Source organism: Miscanthus floridulus, chromosome 7, assembly GCF_019320115.1.
Source record: "Miscanthus floridulus cultivar M001 chromosome 7, ASM1932011v1, whole genome shotgun sequence".
NCBI classification, from domain to species: domain Eukaryota; kingdom Viridiplantae; phylum Streptophyta; class Magnoliopsida; order Poales; family Poaceae; genus Miscanthus; species Miscanthus floridulus.
Window position 1 is genome coordinate 123,163,891 of NC_089586.1, and position 24,118 is coordinate 123,188,008.

Consider the following 24,118-nt stretch of genomic DNA (forward strand, 5'->3'; position numbering starts at 1 on the left):
GCAGTTGGTGAGTGGAAAAAGGCGACAACAAGCTAGGACACGCGGTAAGTAGGGCGGTAACTGCTACCGGTCCTTGACAGTGGAGAGGGTGAAGGGCAGCTTTTCCGGCGCTAGCGACGTGATCATGTGTGTGAGGCGTCGTTGAGACTTGCTTGCGGAGTAAAGAATGGATCGATCGATCTGCCAATCGAGTCCTCCATGATTACGCACGCAGTACATATATCAACAAGTTCTGTTCTCTTATTGCACCTCGCCATCAATCGCAATCTCGAGACAAGATCGCAGAAATATCTGCAGGTCGATATATCACCGCATACGAATATATCTTCACTGAAGATTGTTTCAGTCCGGGCTAAGTAATGATCAGAATGAGATTCAGACCACACAAACGAAGTATCTCAATCGATTTCGCCCAGATTCATGCATGACCTGCGAAATTACGGTTATCGGTCCGGGTTGTGACTGACCAGTGACCACTGATGCGATCCGTGATTTGCATCAGGCTAATGATGCGTTTGGTAATTTTCGAAAATATATTTTTTTGAAAGAAAAAATCGCAATGGAAAAACAACTTGGCGTACTGCATCGCGTTTTGCATGAGGTCCTGTCTGCCTTTTTCTCCTGAACCTCTGACGGCGCTCCTTTTGGGCAGTACAAATATGGAAGCAAAGCACGCAAAGACAAGCTGCGTCGCGGTGCAGTGTTGGAGCAAAACTGGCAAACTTTGCCCCAAGTAGATCAGCGAATCAGATCTCTGTAGCGTGCCGTGGACAGTGACATGCCATAAACTGCACGGCATGCTTTGCGTCGCTTGAGCTCTCAGACTCTCAGCCTTGCAGACGGCGGTTAACATGGAAATTAAGCAACTGGACTTCCTACGTCCAGGAATTCTCTGAAGTCTTAACCATCTTTTTCATCAGCAAAAGCAAGAGAAATCCTTCAGAGTTTCTATGCATAAACTCAAACCGTGTGATGCAGTCTGATGATGATCAGAACCAATTACTTCTAGAAGCAACTAAGCAAGTCAAGTCGTTCTCCATATTTGTGATTTGATTAGTACGAGTCTAATTTCGCGGAAGACTGTCTCCAACTCCACTACATCATGGGCTTACAACAACCGGTAGCATATATATATATATATATATATATATATATATATATATATATATATATATATATATATATATATATATATATATATATATATATATATATAAAGTATATATTGGTACGGGATATATGAGTACAATAATTATAATTATTATATAAGCAAGTTGTCTTTTGCTGGATCGTCGTTTCCTTGGCCAGGCAAGTAGTAGCTAGCAACTCATCGAGGGAGAAAGACCAAACGCAATATAATGAGAACGACAACGTCACGTTTCAATAATTGCGGTTTTTTTTTCTCTAATGGTGGCATCCCATGGCATTGGCAGGCCAAGATACGCATATGCTCTTATCACTGCTTTCCTGTTGGGAGCACAGGGACAAGGTGGTTAAGCCTAGATGAACTACCATCTGCTCTGCAGAATAATGAAGTCTCAAAACTAAACTATATAAATACTTTCCTGATTGTTTGTATGTGTAGTACTAGTCTGAGCCCGTGTTTAGTTGCAAAAAAAAGTTCCAAAAAAGTGCTACAGTATCTATCACATCGAATCTTGCGATACATGCATGGAGCATTAAATGTAGATGAAAAAAAACTAATTACACAGTTTGGTGGGAAATTGCGAGACGAACGTTTTGAGCCTAATTAGTCTATGATTGAACACTAATTGCCAAATAAAAACAAAAGTGCTATAGTAGCCAAATTCCAACTTTCCCCTCAACTAAACAAGGGCTGAACCGAAAGAAAAGTCTGATTTCGCCTGTCAAATTAAAGAAGGATTTAATAATGACAAAAATACGTGGAGGAGTTATGAATCTGAAATACTCTAGATTTGTTTTCTGTGTGTTACGCCCTGTTCGGCTGATGGTTTCTATGGCTGATAAGTCGTCTGATGCTGTTTTATTATAAGAGAAAAATATTTTACTATGACTGATAAGTAGTTCAAGCAAACATGACATTAATTCGAACCTCTCTGGATTGTTCACAGAATCACAGGTAAGGTTTTGTAGAATACTCTAGATTTTTCATTCGAGAGCTTCCAACCCCACAGAGCATTGATCGGCTATTATTATCATCCTTTGCAGATGTATATATCCATATCTAAGCTCCGTTCATTGGTCTGAAACTTGGCTGAAACTGGCTGAAAAACACTGTTATGGCTGAATTGTTGTAAGAGAAAAACACTGTTCTGTCTGAAAAAGAAGTAGAACAAATCGAATATAGGGTAAGCTGAATAGGGCGCTAGTGTCTAGATGACCTGTTTCAATTGTTTTCTTTACAACTTAGGAGTAGAAGTGTATGCATCAGATCAGAATAGTTAATTTGGCGCCTTAGCTTCTTCCTGACTCTGACATCACCTTCGATAGAGCAGTACTGATTTTGTCGTTTCCGAGAAGACTTGACCTCGGTTGGAAACTGAGTACGAGTAGTAGTGACCCGGAAACAGGGGCAGTACGTTTTATGTCAATGGTCAATGCATTACGGCCGTATTGATCACTACGCACCTCGCTAGTTCTCCAGTAGCCAGCCTGAATGGACAGAGTCTTATGGAATGGAATTCATCTCGATAATCAAGCCCTGAACGCTTGAACATGTCAAAATCTCCAATCTCCAGGTTGACTACTGGTCCGATCTCCAGGTTGACTACTCGTCCGTGCAGAAAATGATTGACTAGTGAATATTTGTAGTTTTATCGTACGTTGTGATCGAAGATAGCCTAGCACTCAATGACACATGATTTATACTGGTTCAGGCAACGTGCCCTACGTTCAGTTTAGGTCGGATAGTAACTTTATTCCTGAGCCCAGGTGCTTGAAGTTTGCTATGGGGTTACAAACGAGAAGGAGGAAGAAGAGGTGTACAGAAGGTCCGGTCGGCTCCGGTCGGAAGGGCCAGGAGTTACGGGGGTTACGCTATGAGTAAGTATTCAAGTGTGTGCTTGGAGTACGAACACGGCGGTTCTGTGGTCGTGAGCTAGTGAACTTGATCGGTGCTTGTTATCTTCAAGAAGAGCGCTCCCTTTGTTGGAGGGGGCGCGTCCTCTTTTATAGATAAAGGGGATGGCTTTACAAGTGAGAGGGTGATGGTACGTATGCTACCGAGTCTTGTTGCCCATGCCTACCGAGCCTTGTTGCCCACGCTGGCGAGTACAAGATAATGGTAGGCACCTACAACACTGTTGATGTCACTGTAGAATGTCAGATGCATGCGGGAGGTCGTGCTGCCTTTTTCAGGGATGGTAGACGTCGGTACCTGCAAATACTATTTCATGCCTAGAGGCATGAGGAGTCTCGGTATGTTCACCCGGTACGGTAAATCCTGATGCTCATACCGCTATCGATGCCCAGAGGCACGTGAGGGGCCTTACCGTATGAGAGTTTTAGCGGCCCCTATAATACTGTAGAGGGAGATGTCGACGTCTACAATACTGTTTGTGTCAGGGTGGCTGTAGAGTACTGTTTCATGCAGGGTATGATCCCTGGTACAGTGGTTTTGACTTGTGAGCCTTGTCTTGCTTTTCTCCGCACGTCTTCTGGTTCCTACCGAGCGGACGTCCCCGGTCGGATGTCTCCAGTCGGCTCTGAGTGTGCCGGTCAGAGAAGAGCGGTGAGCAGGGTTCCTGCGAACCCGAGTCGGAGACGCGGGGTCGGAGTCGGAAGTAGTGTTTTGGGCTAGGCCTTCTGATCGGAGAGGTCGTCCGGAGGCGACTGGAGTCGAAGCGAATGCTCCGATCGGAGAGGTGGGCTGAAGTAGCCGACGAGCGGGCGTTGTTCCTCTTTGGCCAGACCTTCCGGTCGGTGACTGGGCCGCCCTTCCGGCCTCTCATTTTAGACTCTTGGGCTGAGCCTTGGCGTGGAAGCCAGTCCCCCAGGGACCCCGGGTTTTATAAACCCGGCAGGAGCCCCCGAGCCCCCGAGTGATTTGGGTTGGATCGTCCGTGGGATTTTTATCTTGCCGACGGGTGCACGCGAGCGCACCGGCAGGTGTAGCCCCTGAGCCCCCGGGCGGTTCGGACAGAACCGTCTAGGGGGTTTCCTGTGTTGTCAATGGGGGAGTTTTTTTGTTTGAGACGGAGTTTTGTCGACCAAGGTGTCGTTGTGCAGCCGAGACAGTTTTTTAGTCGTTTTGAGAGATTAGGTGAGAGGGAGCTCGTGGATCCTAGCGTCGGTGTGCGTCGTGGATCGAGCGAGGGAGTCACTCAAGGGTTTTGGACGAGATAGAGCTTCACTGATCCTGGCATCGATGCGCGTCGTGGGATCGGGTGAGGCAGTTAGATTTGGACGAGACAGAGCTCACTGATCCTGGCGTCGATGCGCGCCATGGGATCGGGTGAGGCAGTTAGATTTGGACGAGACAGAGCTCACTGATCCTGGTGTCGATGCGCACCGTGGGATCGGATAAGGCAGTTAGTTTTGGATGAGATAGAACTCACTGATCCCGGCGTCAATGCATGCCGTGGGATCGACGAGGGAGTCGGTCTTGGACGAGACAGAGCACACTGATCCTGGCGTCGATGCACGCCGTGGGATCGAGCGAGGGAGTATGTCAAGGGATTTGGACAAGACAGAGCTCACTGATCCTGGCGTCGATGTGCGCCGTGGGGTCGAGCGAGGGAGTCAGTCTTGGACGAGACAGAGCCCACTGATCTCGGCGTCAATGCGCGCCGTGGGATCGACGAGGGAGTCGGTCTTGGACGAGACAGAGCACACTGATCCTGGCGTCGATGCACGCCGTGGGATCGAGCGAGGGAGTCTGTCAAGGGATTTGGACGAGACAGAGCTCACTGATCCTAGCGTCGATGTGCGCCGTGGGGTCGAGCGAGGGAGTCAGTCTTGGACGAGACAGAGCTCACTGATCCTGGCGTCGATGCACGCCGTGGGATTGAGCGAGGGAGTCAGTCTTGGACAAGATAGAGCTCACTGATCCTGGCATCGATACGCGTCGTAGGATCAGGTGAGGTAGTTAGTTTTGGACGAGACAGGGCTCACTGATCCTAGGGTCGATGCGCACCGTGGGATCGAGCGAGGGAGTCAGTCTTGAATGAGACAGAGCTCACTGATCCTGGTGTCGATGCGCGCCGTGGGATCGAGCGAGAGAGTCAATCTTGGACAAGACAGAGCTCACTGATCCTAGCGTCGATGCGCGCCGTGGGATCGGATGAGTCAGAGTCATGGGGTGAGATCGGGGTCACAGAACCGGGTTTTTAGAGCGCAGTCGAAAGCGTAGCCGGATGGGGTGAGATCAGGGTCGCAAACACAGGTTTTTGGAGCGCAGTCGGTAGCATAGCTGGATGGGGCAAGATCGGGGTCGCAAACCCAGGTTTTTTGGAGCACAGTCAGAAGCATAGCCGGATGGGGCGAGATTGGGGTCGCAAACCCAGGTTTTTGGAGCGTAGTCGGAAGCATAGCCGGATGGGGCGAGATCGAGGTCGCAAACCCAGGTTTTTTGGAGCGCAGTCAGAAGCATAGCCGAATGGGGCGACATTGGGGTCGCAAACCTAGGTTTTTGGAGCGTAGTCGGAAGGGGCGAGTTCGGGGTCGCAGTCCTAGGCTCTTTGTCTTGAGCCCCTAAGCCCTGTTGGCCCTTAGTAGGGGTCGGTGTGAGTTGTGTGCGTTACCCCATCCTCGGTTCCTCACAACCGGAGGGGCTGAGTTTTGTCGCTTGTCCTGATCACTCGGGTTCGAGTGATGCGCTTGGTGAGTTTGCTAACGAGTGTGATCGAGTGGAATCCGGGTTCGTCGTTTGTGATGGGATTGGCATAGCCCTCTTGTGATATTCCACTACTCCTTTACCTGCAACCCGATAGATGCCTGGGTCATTCTAGAGACCGACCCAAGTGACCTAACGGCCTCCCCTCGATGGAGATTCTGTGGGTTTGGCGAGAGGTTCAGGATCAAACAAGAAGGTTGAGATGACCCAATCTGCTAGACCAGGCGAGGGCCACACAGGGCTCATCTATGTTTTTCTCCCCTAGCTCTGTTGGTTGCTCATGTCGAATGAGGCAACCGCCGCTTCGTGACACAACATGAAACATTGTGATGCATTTCATTGCACGTGCGATGCTTAGTTCTCAAGCCCTCGGGTGGTTCAGGGCCCAAATCGTCCGGGAGGTTCGGGCGTATGGAATGAATGCGCGTATAGATGTATGAAATGATTGTAAGGAAATAGAGGGGGTTGGTAGTGCTCACCTTGATGGCTTGAGTGACGGGATTCAGAGAGCTTCAGTCGGAAATGTTCGACCGGGACCCACGCTCGTCGTCCGTGGGTGAGCCCCTGTGTGAATAGTTTTTGTATTAATGAACACATGCTCACATTGATGTCTTGAGTGATGGGGTACGGAGAGCTTCAGTCAAAAATGTCCTATCGGGACCCATGCTCGTCGTTCGTGGGTGAGCCCCTATGTGAATAGTTTTTGTATTAATGAACACATCAGTCCTGTTCTCTATGACAGAATCACTATCTATTCCTTGTTTTTATCCTGGCGTAGCTATTGTTTTTGTCCTTTCTTTTTCGCACCTGCCCATTAGTTTCGTAGGCTGCAGCTTTTTAAAAACCTAGGCATGGCCTGCGAGGCTCGGCTGCTCGTAGCCGTAGGTCGTGGCAGGGTGCGTTCGGTTAAGAGTGAGAACAAAGTTACGTAGGACAGTTAAAGGAAAGGAAATGTGCTACCATTCGAGGATAAATTTGTTTACCACGTGACAATAAAAACAGAGGTAATATTCGATATTATGAGGTAATATTTGGTATTATGCCCTTATGTAGCCCCCGAGCGACCTGGGCTGAAACTGTTCGGGCCGGGGTGCTTTTCAGGAGTAAGTGTTGGCTAAAAAAGTGGTAATACCAAATTTTAGGGGGGAAACGACGTAGTTGTTCGATGTTCCAAGTGTTGGTGAGAGCATTGCCGTTGTCGTCCTCCAGTCGGTAGGTGCCCGGTCGGATTACTTCAGTCACCGTATAGGGTCCTTCCTATGGCGGAGAGAGTTTGTGTTTTTCCATTGTCGATTGGGTCCTCCGGAGTACAAGGTCGCCGACTTCGAGGATTCTCCCCTTGATCTTTCTTTCGTGGTACCTACGGAGAGTTTACTGATAGCGAGCGGAGCGGATGACGATTGTCTCACGGGCTTCCTCAAGTAGGTCGACTGCGTCTTGCTGAGCCTCCGTGGCTCGGTCGTGGTAGAAAGCCTTCACTCTTGGGGCACCGTGGTCGAAGTCGGAGGGCAGCAGTGCCTTAGCTCCGTAAGCTAGGAAGAAAGGCGTGAACCCAGTGGATCGGTTCAGGGTCATTCTTAGGCTCCAAAGGATTGCTGAGACCTCTGCCACCCATCATCCGGCGTATTTGTTGATTTTGTTGAAGATGCATGACTTGAGTCCTTAGAGGACCATGCCATTAGCGCGCTCGACCTGACCATTGGTTCATGGATGTTCGACCAAGGCCCAGTCAATCCTAATGTCGTATCTGTCACTGAAGTCTAGGAACTTCTTTCTGGTGAAGTTGGTTCCGTGGTCAGTGATGATACTGTTAGAAACGCTGAACCGGTAGATAATATCAAGGAAGAATTCGACCGCCTCTTCCAAGCGAATGTTCGTGATGGGCTTGGCCTCTATCAACTTGGTGAATTTTTCGACTGCTACGAGTAGGTGAGTGAAATCACCTGGGCCCTTTTTGAGGGGTCCCACCATGTCGAGGCCCTAGACCACGAATGGCCATGTGATGGGGATGGTTTGGAGTTCCTGTGCCAGCAGATGTGTTTGCTGAGCGTAGAACTGACATCCTTTATATCTGCGGACGATCTCCTCTACATCTCGTAGTATGGTGGGCCAGTAAAAACCTTGACGAAAGGCTTTTCTGACCAGTGACCTTGGGGCCACGTGATGTCCACAAATTCTAGTGTGGACCTCGAGGAGGAGCTGCTTCCCCTGGTTTGGTGGGGATACACTTCATGAGAACCCCTGACGGACTTCGTTTGTAGAGTTGATCACCGAGCGCGACAAAGGTCTTGGCATGTCGAGCGATCCATCAGGCTTCAGTCCTTTTGGGTGGGAGAACCTCCTCGAGGAGGTAGATGAGTAGCGGTACTCGCTAGTCGGTTTGATCGAGTGCCAATACAGCGATGTTTGTGGGTGATGTCGTCACAGAGGTACTAGGATCGGAGCCCCCGAGCACTGGCTTAGCGTCAGGGTTGGAGCCCTCGAGCATCGGCTAGGCATCGGGGTGTGTCTGGATCCGACTTTCCAAGATGCGGGCGGATGGCCCGTGGGCATCGTTGATGAAGACCCCACTTGGGGATGGATCCTGCCTGGCGGCCAATTTTGCAAGGTAATCAGTGGCATCATTGTCCCTTCGAGGGATGTGCTGCAGTTTGATCCCTTGAAATTTGTCCTCGAGCTTGCGCACCTCTTGGCAGTACGCTGCCATAAGGGGGCTTTTGCAGGAAGACTCCTTCATGACCTGATCGGAGGGGCAACATGCAGCTGAGCGGGCGACTGCCGTCGAGTAAGGGCTTGAGGTGACGAAGGCCCATCAGGTGGAGACCGAGGCAGGGTTGCGAACATCCCTAGTGAGCATCGAGGCGGCATTGCGAGAGTCCTTGGTGGCCCTTGAGCCAGAGCAGGCCGCTTTGGTGTCGGCGCAGAACGCCCTAGAGTCGGCACAGAAGGCCCTAGAGGCGGAGCGGAAGTCCCGGTCAGAGGCGGACCAGGAGGTGCTCGTGTTCTGAGGCTGGGTGATGGGGACGGAGGACGTGAGTGCCCGACTGCGTGAGCAGGCGTCCCAGTAGACAAAGGATCTCTCTATCCTTGAGAACTTCCGCATCGGTACGTGCCTTTTCTGTTCTTCGTTGTTGGTTTTTTCCTTCAGCCTGTTTGTGAGCTTGTCGCTCTTCTCTTAGAGCTGGGTGGAAAGGTGAAGACGCTAGAGCGGAACCTGGAGACGATCAAGGTGACCCTCAGCTGGAATGTGGAGGAACTGGCCAAGTCCCGTGAAGAGCGACATGCTCTCGAGGGGGATCTTAACCAGATCCGCAACGTTGCCCAACTTGTCATCTCAGACGTCTTCGGGTCGGCGCCCAGCACTAGCACGCCTGTGGTCCAGCTGGTGGAGGTCCTGGATGCTGACTTCGGTGGCAACGCACCATCCAAACCTAGACTTCGCTGCCATCTACAGTAGGTATGCCGAAAGCTTGAGCATGGAGGACATCCAATCGATCGGGGAGAGCTTGCTGCCGCACGTAAGGTCGGTGGCAGAGCAAGTCTCTATCTAGTAGGTGATGGATGTCTGTCGTAAAGACATGTCCAGAAGCATACGTGTGGAGGATGTTGCCCAGTCTACAGACGGCGCAGAGCCTAGGTTGGAGGTGAACGTCGCCCCAGCCCCGACCAAGCCGAATGTCGTGTCGCCGGGGAGTGAGCATCCCGCGCCCTCATCGGTCACTCCGACAGCAGATGCCGTCGGGCTGGTCCAATAGCTTACAAAATATAAGTAATTTAGTGAAGGTAGAAGTTTAAGTTTGTGGGGGAGCCCCATTGTAAACATTACTGTGTGCTTAATGACTACCGTCGATTTTATTTTCTGTGATGGAATTGCTCTGTTCGGGGGAGCCTGTTCCCTTTTGTTCCTCAGTTTTCCCTTAGCATAATTTTGTTTTTTATTCTTTCTTTCTTGTACCTGCTCGTTTGTCCCGTAAACCATGATCTTGGGAGCCTAGGGCGTGGCCCGTGAGGCTCGGCTACTCGAAACCATTGGGAAAGGCGGGGTGCGATTGGTTGGAATGTTTTTAAAGCAAAGCTACATAAAGCAAAACTAAGAAACAAACTATCCCGTTGGTTGGGTAGGAAGGAATTTCACCATATGTAAACAAAATAGGGAGGTAGTCATTAAGCATAATGATAGTAGTGTACCCTAGTGGAGCCCCCGAGCGCCTTGGGCCAAAAAGTGTTCGGGTCGGGGTGCTTTTACAGGAGCATATACTAAGTAAACAATGGTAAGATTGAAGCTTTAGGAAAAAATGGCATAGCTATTCAAGTCGTTCGGAGAGATGGGCGTCGTTGTTGTCCTTCGGTCGGTACATGTCCGGTCGGATCACTTTGTCCTTCAGTCGTCCGGATCCTGGCCCGCTACGCCTCCTTTCTTGGTTGCTGCTTCCTTGCCTTTTTCTTCCTTTGGCCTGCCGGTCTGCCGTAGAAGGTGCTTGAGGAGCTGGCAGTCCTTATAGAGGTGTTTTATGGGGTTGTCGTGGTTGGTGCATGGGCTCTCCATGAGCTTGTGGAAGTGGCAAGAAGGGCCCTGTTAGGGCTGCGTGTCCACATGATTAGCCGTGGCAACCAACGCAGAGTTGGACGGTTGGTGGCGATTCTTTCTGTTCTTTTTCCTCCTCTGCATGGAGGGGCCTTCGTCCTGATCCTAGCGCTTGGCCTTGCCCTTGCCTCGGCCTCCGTCGGAGCGCGGCGGGAGCGGTGTTTGTTGGGGGTTTTGGACAAAGGTCCACGGTCCCAGGCCATAAGGGCTGGGACTTCAGTCGCTGCTACGTGTGTCTCGGTTCGGTCCGATCCATGCGAATACAGGCGATCGGTGCAGAGCGGTCGCTGAGTCAAGACGAGGTGGCAGTGCGGCCTCCTGTGCCGCACTCGGCGATTGTAGCGGTGATCGGGTGGAGCGACCCATCTACCGCGTCTCATTCCCCTAGTAGAGAGCGAGGAAGCGAGTCGGCATCACGATATGGAGCACTCCGCTTGTTGAACAGCGGCGGTCTCCACTAGTGCCCGGAGGTTCCGATGGATCGCCTGTTCACAAGGGTCGTTTGGCTCGGACAGGCCGCGCAGAAGCATTACCGTGGTGGCGATGTTCTGACCGGCTCGAGCGAACTACGGGGGATCAGTCCCCCTGTCCATGGTGTTGTGCCAGATCTGATGGGTGCGCCCCTGGGCGCCGCTCGTCGGTCCATGCGTGTGGGGCACAGTGTGGTGCGCCGGGCGTGCCGGTGCAGTTGGTGGCTGGTGCGGCCACTGTTGTCGTAGTGCCTCACCATGCTCCCGTGTGAGCTCGGGGGTCTCCATACAAGGGCGTGGTGAGGAGCGAGTCTGTGAGGACTCTGCTTCCGCCAACGGGTGTCCCGGAGCATCCACCATGGCATACTCTCGTGATGGACGATGGCTAGGCGCCATGTCGCCGATGCTAGAGCCGTCACTCTCGCCATCGTCATCCATGAGATCGAGGAAACAGGTGGGAGCATAGCTCGCCATTCCCATGAATTCAGATGCGAGAGGGGGCGTTGGCATCCTTTGGAGCCCTCGGGCGTATGTGTCCATGGAAGATGCGAGGCCATAGGGGTATCGGTCGTACGGCGGTTGCATCGGGGACAACGGGGTTCCTCCGGGTAATTGGCGGAAGATAGAGAATATTAAGTAAATAACGGCGTGTACATTACTCACAGCGGGGTTTGAGCAGAGAGTTTGCTTAGAAAGAAGCGCAGATGCCGTGTCGTTGAAGCCATGCGTCCCGGAGTTGATGGAGGGCGCTCCTCCGACGGGTGTCAGGATGTGAGCCTCCTCGCGGAGGTGTAGCACGCTGAGCCGATCGGCGACGAAGTCTAGGCTTCCGAAGCGGAAGGCCTGGGATGACTCAAAGATGGGTGGAACCCGCATCCCAGCAGGTGAGAGTGTGAGAAACTCCAGCGAGCCGAAGCAAATCGTATCGGCTGAGCCCGCCACGGCGAGGGTGGTGGAAAAGTGGGCCATCCGATGACCAAAAAGTGTTGAACGTACAATGTCTTCCCCACGGACGGTGCCAACTGTCGGTGCAGAAAGTGACCAACTAGTGAATATTTGTAGTTTTGCCATACGTTGTGATCTGAGGTGGTCTAGCACTCAATGACACAGGATTTATACTAGTTCCGACAATGTGCCCTATGTCCTATTTGGGTCGATCAGTGACTTTATTCCTGAGCCCAGGTGCTCGAAGTTTGCTGTGGGGTTATAAACGAGAAGGAGGAAGAAGGGGTGTACAGGAGGTCCGGTCGGCTCTGGTCGGAAGGGCCGGGAGCGACAGGAGCTATGCTATGAGTAAATTTTCAAGTGTGTGCTTGGAGTCCGAATCCGGCGGTTCTGTGGTCGTGAGCTAGTGAACTTGATCGGTGCTTGTTATCTTCAAGAAGAGCTCTCCCTTTGTTGGAGGGGGCGCGTCCCCTTTTATAGATAAAGGGGATGGCTTTACAAGTGAGAGGGTGAGGGTACGTATGCTACCGAGCCTTGTTGCCCATGCCTACCGAGCCTTATTACCCACGTGTGGCGGGTACAAGACAATGGTAAGCGCCTACAACACTACTGATGTCACTGTAGAATGTCAGATGCATGCAGGTGGTCGTGCTGCCTTTTTCAGATATGGTAGACGTCGGTACCTGCAAATACTGTTTGATGCCTAGAGGCATGAGGAGTCTCGTTATGTTCATCCGGTATGGTAAATCCTGGCACCCATACCACTATCGATGCCCAGAGGCACATGGGGGGCCTTACCGTATGAGAGTTTTAGCGGCCCCTACAATACTGTAGTGGGAGATGTCGGCGCCTACAATACTATTTGTGTCAGGGTGGTAGCAGAGTACTGTTTCGTGAAGGGTATGGTCCCTGGTACAGTGGTTTTGACTTGTGAGCCTTGCCTTGCTTTTCTCCGCACGTCTTCTGGTTCCCACCGAGCGGGCGTCCCCGGTCGGATGGCTCTAGTCGGCTCTGAGTGTGCCGGTCGGAGAAAAGCGGTGAGTAGGGTCCGGCCTGTCGTTTTAGACTCTTGGGCCGAGCCATGGCATGGAAGCCGGTCCCCGAGGGACCCTGGGTTTTATGAACCTGACACTACTACTACTACTTGCATATCTGAACATGTCACAAAAGCATATGTAAACACATCGTCAATTCTATACCAACTAGCGCTAGTGATACGTTTTAAAAAAGGACAATAGCAATGGAGAAACATGACTTCAGCAGCACACTAGCAATCTCCCTCTCTCTCTCCCTTGCAGTATTTGTATACGCAGGTTGTCAGTGCGTGAATGGTCACCACGATCGGGCCCTTCCACACCGACCCCGACATGGAAGGTCATAAAAAAGAACTAGTGGCAGCGGCTGGCCCCACGCACTTTTACAGCATGTTCGGCTAGGGCTGAAATGATCGTATACGATTGTGAATTATTACTGCTGACTGGTTTGGTGTGAGAGAAAAATACTGTTCGGGCTAAAAATTTATGATCGTTTACGACAAGCGAACAGGCTGCTTATCACTGCTTTCCTATTGGGAGCACAGGGATGAGGTGGTTAAGCCTAGATGAACTACCATCTGCTCAGCAGAATAATGAAGTCTCAAAACTAAACTATTGTCGGGGACCTAATACCGGGGTACCCCAGAAGGTGGAATCAATAACCACCGAACATTAAAAACTTCTGGACAGATAAGGGCGCCGTAGCGTCCCTTGCTCGAATGACAGGAGTTTGGTTTCGCCTCGCCCGACGCCTTTGAGGTGGCTCTGCCTCGCCCAAGGGCTCGGGGCTAGTCTTCGTCTCGCCTGATGCCTTTGAGGTGGCTCTGCCTCGCTCGAGGGTTGAGGGATAGATTCCGCCTCACCCGACCCTGGAGAGGCAAGGTCGGTCTCGCCCGAGGGCTGAGGGATAGATTCTGCCTCGCCCGACGGTCAGGAACGAGCCTCGCCCTGCTCGATATCTAAAGACTGGTTTCATCTTACCTGACAACTTCTCCCCGTTCCCTCAAGATGATGGGTACAGGGCAAGACAAGACGTTTGGGTCAACCATGGCTCCAAGGACCATACCCTGCGCCCTGGCAGAAAAAGTACTACCAGGGAACGACGGGACAGGTGCTTTAGACCCTTCCGGTCACCGTAGAGCCCGAAAGGTATTAAAGGTGCGTACTCCTCGCCCTGTAGAGTTGTAGGCACCGCCTTCAGCCCTGGGACATGGAACCCAACGAAGATATACGACAACCGCTACGCTCTAGAAAAGGATTTGCTATCTCCACAAACGACGGATATTCCATCACCATGCTATGGACCCAAGGGAGCGACGCTCGCTTCCCGACCCCTCAGGTCCACCAAGTCAGAAGACCTTGGCCACGACATTACTTCGGAACCGACCCCACATCCCTCCGACGAAGACTCATAGGAACCAGAAGGCATGCGGAGCAAGGCTGGGGGAGGCTAATAAGTCAAAACCACTATACTACAGCCCATACCCTGCGTAGGGCAGCGTTCTGTAATCAACCTGACATTCTACAGAGACATCGACAGTATTATAGGCGCTTATCTTCCTTCGCACTCATCAGAATGAAGAACCAGGCCAGGTAGACGTGAGCCGCAAGACAAAGAAGAGTACGCATCCTAAAGCCCTCACCCTTGTAAAGCCAGTCCCTTCATCTATAAAAGGGGATGCGCTTCCACCATCAAAGGGAGAAAGAAACTTTTGACCGAACAATAGAAGACACACACACAGTCAAGCTGCTACCAAGCTCTTGACCTCCTTTCAACCCTTCCATTAGAGACTTGGGACCAGTCCCTCTCTTGATCATTTGTACCCCATACTATGAACTGTTCACGGTGCTAATAACACGAGCAGCAACAAACTGGACGTAGGGACATTTGGCCCGAACCAGTATAAATCTTGTGTCCTTTAGCGCACCATCCAAGCCTAACGCGCATTACTATAAATTTACTTGCCGGTGCTTGTACGAAACACCGACAGTTGGTGCGCCAGGGGGGGCTTATGCGTTCCAAACCGGGCCTCAGATGGCACCCACACAATCAGCTGGGCCCTAGGCGCACATGTGCGTTTTGGCGACCTAGATTTCATCATCACACTAGGAGGAGAACTGGCGCTGACTCACACGGCCGCCCAGTCTCTCCCTTCCATCAACCTCAGTCATCTAAGGCTTGAGGGCCCGTGGGGCGACTCCCTTGGACCCCAGTTATCTAGGGAGCCCCCGCGCAGCATCCCCCTTTTCCGAAAGGCCCCGTATGAAGCGTCCCGATAGCGTTTCTGTTCGGTCTCCACAACGCCGCGGTGACCGCGGGCCACCTTCTGGCACTACGCATGGTTCAGCCGCCTACGGATAGCGAGTTCGTGGGGGTAATCGAACACGATCTGGAGACACTCTACGGGCTCCTCGCAGAGGAACCAGAGTCGTCCTCCAGCTCTGACTCCAGCAAGGGGAGCCATCACACCTCCTGGGAATGCTTCATGACGCAAACCCCTGAGGGGCATGTCCAAAGCGTCTCTAGAGAAGAGACAACCCCAACAGGCAACCCCAACGCCAGGATCGAGGCGGAGACGGCGGCTCCATGCCATGTAAAGATGGAGCAACTAAGAGCACGAAAGCTGGAGATCGATGACGCCGGACAATAGCTTGTCCGGGAGTACTGAAACATCGAGGAGGAGATCAAGCGTCGCGGAGACGGTGGGCACACACACGCCTCGGCCCGTGATGTGCATCGGAGGATCCTCACCGATGATGGGACTCTCCCTCACTTCGCTCGGGCAAGCCAGAACATCACCGCCGCGACGGCCTTGCTTCACGGCCTCCCAAGGGCCGCGACGTCTGAAGACCGTCGGGCCCACAGCGAGATTCGCACGTTGCTTGAGCATGCGGCGGCGCAGCAGGCGGAAAGTTCGTTGTCTCGATGACGCGAACCCGACACTAGCCAGCGCATGCCCTTAGTGCATCCCACCAAGGATGCGTTCATTCACCAAACACCGCTACGCGGTAGTCAACCTTCCACCGTCCCAGTACATCAACGCCTCGGCCATGGCCGCGACGTACGCACCCACGGTGACGATGGAGAAGCAGCACGCCGCGGCTACCATCCCCAACGTGGCGAACGCTACGACAGCAACGAGGACCGAAGCCCGAGCCCTGGCCTGCCAGGCCCTCAGGCCTTCGGTCGACACATCCTCAAAGCTGCGTTCCCCCTAAGGTATCGACCGCCTACCAACATCCCTAAATATTCTAGCGAAACAAATCCTAGGCTTTGGCTCGAAGACTATCGGCTTGCATGTTAGGCCGGTGGTGCGAGTGATGATGATTTCGTTATTCACAATCTCCCACTGTTCTTGGTCGATTCGGCACGAGCATGGCTGGAGCACCTACCGTCCAATGTCATTCAGAGTTGGGCGGATCTGACGGAGATCTTCGTGGGCAACTTCCAGGGCACGTACAAATGCCCTAGAAACCCATGGGACCTCAAGAACTGCCACCAGAAGGCCGATGAAACCCTCCACGGGTACATCCGGCGCTTCTCTCGGCAGTGCAACGAGCTCCCCAACGTCGCCGATGCCGACGTGATAGGAGCCTTCCTATCCGAGACAACCTGCGAATCCCTAGTCCACAAGCTAGGACGCAGGGGCCCGTAGACTACCAAGGAACTCCTGGACATCGCCACCAGTCATGCCTCTGGAGAGGAGGCGGTCGGAGCCATCTTTGATCGCTCTGATGGAAAGACGGGGCGGGACGAGGATGCCGACGAAGGCGCCTCCAACCGTCCCGCCAAAAGGAAAAATAAGAAGCAATGGCGCGACAACTCGCTCGTGGCCGCTGTCGATCACAAAGGTGGCCAGAAGCCCGCGGAGGGCACTCCGAACCACTTCAAGAAAATGCTCGAGGGGCCATGCTCAAACCACGCCTTCCCGGCCAAGCATCTATACAAGGATTGCGGCCTCATGCGCAAATACTTGTCCGGGGGCCTTAACAAAGGGGAGCAGGGGAAGGAACCTCTTCCTGCCACAGACGACGTAGAAGAGAAGGACGATGCCTTCCCAACGCCGACCGGCGCCCTCATGATCTTCGGAGGATCAACGGCCTACGACTCCAAGCGCCGCCAAAAGGTCGTGCGCTGCGAGGTCTACACAGCCTGACCAGCCACGCCTGCCTTCCTCCGGTGGTCGGAATCTGCCATAACCTTCGACCGGACCGACCATCCAGAAGCCGTCCCACACCCGGGAAGGTACCCGCTTGTCGTCGATTCGATCGTCAGTCCAAAGTGGCTCACAAAAGTACTGATGGACGGAGGCAGTGGCCTCAACATCATGTACGCCAAGACGCTCGACGAGATGGGCATCGACCGAATGAACCTCCGTCCCATCCAAGCGCCTTTCCATGGCGTTGTGCCTGGTAGGCAAGCTATGCCACTGGGGCAGATCAATCTGTCCGTCACTTTCGGGGATCGGTCCAATTACCGGACCGAGACCCTCACCTTTGACGTAGTGGGGTTCCCGGGGACTTTCCACGCCATCCTGGGACGACCATGCTACGCGAAGTTCATGGTCGTCCCCAATTATACGTACCTTAAGCCGAAGACGCCGAGTCCCCGCGGGGTCATCACCATCGGCACCTCCTTCTAGCGCGCTTACGAGTGCGAAGTCGAATGCTGCGGACACGCATTCGCAGTCATTGCCTCTGAAGAGCTCGCCACCCTCAGGGAAGAGGTCGTTGAAGAGGCACTCGACGTGAAGAAATCAACCAGGTCGTTTGAATCGGCAGAAGGCTCTAGGGAGGTCCTCTTGGACCCCAGCAGCTCCGAGGGCAAAAAAGTCCATATCGGGACCGCGCTCTCCTCCGAATAGGAAAGCGCGCTCGTCGACTTCCTCCGCGACAACAAAGACATCTTTGCGTGGAAACCCTCGGATATGGTGGGCATCCTGAGGGAGGTCGCCGAGCATACTCTCCAGATCCTCCTGGGCTCCAAGCCGGTGAAGCAACGCCTGCGCCGCTTCGACGAGGAGAAACGCAGGGCCATCGGCGAGGAGATAGCCAAACTGCTGGCCGCAGGATTCATTAAGGAAGTATACCACCCCGAGTGGTTAGCAAATCCCGTTCTTGTGCGAAAAAAGAGCGGGAAATGGAGAATGTGTGTCGATCACACTGGCCTCAACAAGGCGTGTCCAAAGGATCCATTTCCTTTGCCATGAATAGACCAAATAGTCGAGTCCACCTCAGGGTGTGAAACCCTCTGCTTCCTTGACGCATACTTCGGCTACCACCAAATCATGATGAAAGAGTCCAACCAGCTCGCGACATCTTTTATCACCCCCTTCGGATCGTTTTGCTACATTTCAATGCCGTTCGGTCTGAAGAATGCTGGGGCAACTTACCAGCGCTGTATGCTCAATTGCTTCGGAAACCTCATCGGGCGAACCGTTGAGGCCTATGTCGATGACATCGTAGTCAAGTCCAAGCGAGCTGACCACCTTGTCGCCGACCTTGAACAAACCTTTGCGAAACTCCAGGTAAACGACATCAAACTCAATCCCAAAAAATGTGTTTTCGGAGTCCCGAGGGGCATGCTGCTCGGCTTCATCATCTCCGAGCATGGCATCGAAGCCAACCTAGAGAAGATATCAACCATCACAAGGATGGGCCCGATCCAAAACATAAAGGGGGTTCAGTGGATCACAGGGTGCCTTGTCGCCCTCAGCCGATTCATTTCGCGCCTCATCGAATGAGGACTCCCCCTTTATTGACTCCTAAAGAAATCTGACCGCTTCAAGTGGACAGCCGAGGCTCAGGAGGCGCTTGATATGGTTAAACGATTTTTAACTAAACCTTCGGTCCTAGTTCCTCCATGCAACGGAGAATCCCTCCTACTATATATATCGGCCACCACCCAAGTGGTCAGCTCCGCCTTAGTGGTAGAATGAGAGGAAGAGGGGCACGCCTTCAAGGTGCAGCGCCCTGTATATTTCATCAGCGAGGTGTTATCCGACTCCAAAGCTTGCTACTCCCAAATCTAGAAACTCCTCTACACCATCCTCATCACCAAGAGAAAGCTGCGCCACTACTTCGAGTCACACCCCGTGACAGTAGTGACATCGTTCCCCCTCAACGAGGTTGTCCATAGCCATGACGCTACGAGAAGAACCGCAAAGTGGGCACTCGAGCTGATGGATCAGGGCATTTCTTATGCCCCCCGAACAGCGATCAAATCTCAGGTACTGGCTGACTTCATCGCGGAGTGGACCAAGGTCAAGATGCCACCAGCACCCATCGATCAAGAGTACTGGACAATGTACTTTGATGGATCGATGATGAGGAAGGGCGCCGGAGCAGGACTAGTCTTTGTATCTCCCCTCGGGGTCCACATAAGGTACATGGTTCGGCTCCATTTCCCCTCATCAAACAATACTGCAGAATATGAAGCGCTCGTCAACGACCTACGAATTGCCATCGAGCTGGGCATCCGACGCCTCGACGTCAGGGGTGACTCCCAGTTGGTCATCTACCAGGTCATGAAGGAGTCAAGCTGCCACGACGCCAAGATGGAGGCATACTGTCAAGAAGTCTGGCGACTGGAGGACAGATTCGACGACCTCGAACTCAATCACATCCCAAGGTGCCTCAACGAAGCAGCTGACACGCTTGCAAAAGCAGCGTCTGGCTGAGAGCTAGCCCCAACAGGCGTCTTTGCCAGTGATCAACACAAACCCTCGGTACGCTACACGGGGTCGGAACAAGCCGACGATGGCCCATCTAGTCCGATCCCAGGGGCTGATCTGCTAATCACTCTGCCCGACCCCGAGGTTATGGCGCTTGAAGAGGACCCAGCAGCAGAGTCCGACCCTCCCGACGACTGGAGAACGCTTTACCTCGACTACCTCCTCTGCGACATACTACCAGCGGACAAGATGGAAGCCCAACGGCTCGCACGATGCGCCAAGTCCTTCGTTCTTGTAGAGGGTGAACTCTACAAACGGAGTCACATCGGTATTCTGCAACTCTGTATCCCTGGCGAATAGGGGAAGCTCCTGCTGGGCAACATCTACGGTGGAATCTGTGGTCATCATGCCGCACCAAGAACCTTGGTTGGAAATGCAATCCGACAAGGCTTTTACTGGCCCACCGCGGTAGCCGATGCCGAGCAAATTGTACGCACTTGCGAAGGGTGTCAGTACTATGCTCGACAAACACACCTCGTGGCCCAGGCACTCTAGATGATCCCCATCACATGGCCCTTTGCGGTCTGGGGGCTCGACCTGGTTGGGCCACTCAAAAAGGCTCCCGGGGGCTTCACCCACCTGCTTGTCACCATAGACAAGTTTACAAAATGGATTGAAGCTCGACCAATATCCACGATCAAATCCGAGCAGGCTATGCTATTCTTCCTCGACATCATCCATCGATTTGGAGTACCAAACTCCATCATCACAGATAATGGCACGCAGTTCACCGGTAGGAAATTCGTTCGATTCTATGATGAACAACACATCCGAATCAATTGGGCAGCCGTCGCACACCCCCGGACGAACGGGCAGGTCGAGCGCACAAATGGCATGCTCCTCCAAGGCCTCAAACCCAGAATTTTCAACCGGCTGAACAAGTTCGACGCGCGCTGGCTCACTGAGCTCTCAGCCATGCTCTGGAGCCTAAGGACAACTCCTAGCCAGGCCACCGGCTACACACCTTTCTTCATGGTCTACGGTTCCAAGGCCGTTCTCCCAACAGACCTCGACTATGGAGCACCAAGAATCAGAGCGTACGATGAACAGGGGGCTGAAGCATCTCACCAAGACGCCATGGACCAGCTAGATGAAGCCCGCGACATCACCCTCCTCCGTTCAGCTAAGTACCAGCAGGCGTTGCGATGGTACCACAGCCGACGGGTACAGGGTCGAGCCTTCAATGTCGGCGACCTCGTCCTCCGCCTTGTGTAGAGCAACAAGGATCACCACAAACTCTCTCCGCCCTAGGAAGGGCCGTACGTCGTCGCGGAAGTACTTCACCCAGGTGCCTACAGGTTGAAAACCATCAACGGCGAGGTCTTCACCAACGCCTAGAACATTGAGCAGCTACGTAGTTTTTACCCTTAAAAATAAGCATATACTCTTCCTTATCAGTTTTTGTCATTACAAAACCTCGATCCTTAAGTGACTTCCGACCCTTGCAAATCGCGAGGGGCCAGACCTCATTCGGGGGCTGACATGAGTAAAACAAGTATTACGCTTGCAAAAAACCTTCTATGTTATATTTGTAAACATTCGCTAAGTTTTCCATTCTTCTCATAAACAAGTCCTAAGGGCTAAGATTTTGGGAACAAATTCTGAATACAACTGGTAGGACTGTGGGAGACCCGTGCCCCAGCGGCTGCAACCTCTTTGCTCACCAGCTCAATTAGAATTAGTTTGCCCACGTTTCTAGTTTCTTACGACTTAGACCGTGAGAAGGGTCGGAGGGCACTAAAACTGTTTCTACAAAAAAGAGAGAAAGTTAAAAAACTGCTTGCCATAGGCAAAAGATGAAAATTTATTCATTTTTTGCACAAATTCACCACTTACAAATTGATTTCATTACAAAAAGGACTAATATACTTGTAAATTCAGAGGACTGTTTACTCGGGGGCTTCCCCCACAAAATTATTCAATTACAGTCTCTGCTTAGCTTTACTACAAGTACTGCTATGGTCGCCGCGCCACGCTCTCCATCGGTGACGCCCGGGGCGTGTACACGGGCCAGCTCGTCTACTGCGACCGCCGCGCCACGCTCTCCATTGGCGACGCCCGGGGCGTGTACATGGGCCAGCTCGTCTACTGCGGCCGCCGCGCCACGCTCTTCATTGGCGACGCCCGGGGCGTGTACACGGGCCAGCTCATCTATTGCGGCCACCGCGCCACGCTCTCCATCGGTGACATCCCACCGCTTCGTAGGATCCTTGAAGGCGCCGTCATCTACAACGCCTCTGCCAAGGCATCTAGGGACTACGCCATCGTCGTCAGCCGCAACCCTGACAGCGACGCCTCCACCAGGGCGCCCGGGGACTACACCATCGTCGCTAGCCACAACCCTGACAACAGCATCAGGGTAGGAAATGCCTCCCACCAAAGGAAGAACACAGCAAACGACGGCGAGGTCGACAACGTACGGTGCCCACCAGCATTCCTTCTCCATCGACAGCAGTGACTCCTCAGCGAGGGCGGCACACACCATCTCATCTACATTGGATGACCTCTGGCTCGACATCACGCTCCAGATTCATGAGCAGATTTGTGAGTTTTCTCTCTCTCTGGCATTACTCTTCCTCACTTAGGAACCGTCGCGACGCACGGACGCATTCGGCGGAAAGGAAGAAGAAGAAGAGGTAGCAGCTCAGAGGCAGAAGAAGAGGTGGGATGTGAACTCCCCTCCCCCTCCCTATTTAAGGAGGGGCCACTGCAGCTAAGGAAAGGCGAAAGGTTGGATGAAAAACCCTCTCCCTTCCCCTTCTTAAATACGGAATCAATGCTGATAGACACCTGAGGGGACGCGCTAGAACTGACGGGACGTGCCCCGGTCGATGAGGCGTCCCCCCGGTCAAACTGGACACTGCCTGGGTATGGCCCGCCACTGACCCGCTCTGGACACAGCAATTAAGGCGCCCACATGGGCAGACGACCCTTCGTCTCCCCATGCAGAACCATGGAACGACCCGACGACAGGACCTCTGTAAAGGGGAGCCCAACGGATCTCCTGGGTCGACCATGCGGCCCAGGAGAGACGACGAACGAATGCCCAAAGAAAGATAAGCATCTCTGCCTTCTTACTTTACACGTTAAAATTCATTACCAAGCTTCCGACCCCGTCAAATGGCGGGGACACGAACATCACTCGGGGGCTGCCGAGCGTGTCTACCAGTCTAGATATCCTTCTCACCCGACCCCTCCGTATGCTTGAAACCAGGGGCATGAAATACGGGCATAAAACTTTGAGTAGGACTAGATGAACTAGCAGACCCTACGCCCCGATAGCTACGGTGTTTCTGTTCACCAGAAAAATCATACTCAACGCCCCCCGCGTCTCCAGCTTCGACATATGCCTTCTTAGGAAGGGTTCGGAGGGGTCCGCCTACAGAATCTCCCCCAAAGGAGAAGCTGTTAGGTTGCCCAAGTCAATCGAACGGCTCAGATCGCCACCGAGATACGAAAACAAAGAATAGCGATTCTTATGCAGGTTACTCCAACCTCATCGCAAACATCAGGGCCCGAACCCCACATAGACACATCTGGTAGGAGCTGTTCGTCACTCATAACACCAAGGTAACGTTATCGGCCCCGCCTTTATTTCGATTAAATTATACATTCAAACATTACATATGAAAAACATTGCATCCCAACGCTTCGTGTTGCATCACGAAACGGCCGTCGCCTCATTCAATATAGGTGGCAGCAGGCCGAGGTTTGAAGGCCGGCCCACGAAGGGCCCGAGGCTGCCTTGTGCCAAACAAGAGCCAGGGAGAAGTGACCGAGATGAGCCCCAGCAGCCTTGCCCGACCCCGCTCAGAAATGGACAGGGATGTCTCAACATTTTCTCGTTCGATTCTAACCCTAAGCTAAACCCATAGAATCTCCATCGAGGAGAGGCCATCGGGCCGCCTGAGCCTATCGAACGGCTCGAGCATCTGCCGGGAGGCGGGTTAAGAAGTTGTGGAGTGCCACCAGAGGGCTCTGCCGACCCCATCAGCAAATGATGGACCCAGATTCCACACGAACATACCCATTAGCGAGCTCATTGAGCGTGATACTCGAGCCGTCGAGGCAAGTGTCGTTTACTCAGCCCCTCCGATTGCGAAAATCGAGGACGGGGTAACACGCAAATTATGGTCGACCCCTATCAGACCCTGATAAGGCCCAAGGGCTCGAGCCGATCAATACAGGGACACAGGTTCAAAGGCCCTACCTTGCCGAGCCCATAGAGTCCCCGTTTGGGGAATTCTGTTGGAAGACAGGGCGGGGAATATTGCAATGCCATCCAAGGACTTCGCCGACCCTATCACTAGAACCACGGAATGGGATTCCGTCTGAACGTTCTGGTCTCTAGTAACCCCTGACCCCAGCAAATGCAGGGGGTCAGACCTTACTCGGGGGCTGGTTAAGGTACGGCTACCTCCCTTCCTTTTTTCAAAACAATCTCCTCGCATTAGGACCAGCGGCAAGATTCGGGGGAACAGATTGGTAAGATCGCAAAAAATCAAACAAAACGAAATTATGAAGCAAAATCATAA

At 52.8% G+C, this 24,118-nt stretch overlaps 1 protein-coding gene across 1 annotated transcript; it reads left to right on the top strand.

The window, feature by feature from the left end:
- Window positions 1-19,031: 19,031 nt before the first annotated feature.
- On the top strand, window positions 19,032-19,529 carry LOC136466180 (uncharacterized). Its single transcript, XM_066464619.1, has one exon. The coding sequence runs from the start codon at window positions 19,032-19,034 to the stop codon at window positions 19,527-19,529; it is 498 nt and encodes a 165-aa protein (XP_066320716.1).
- Window positions 19,530-24,118: the final 4,589 nt, after the last annotated feature.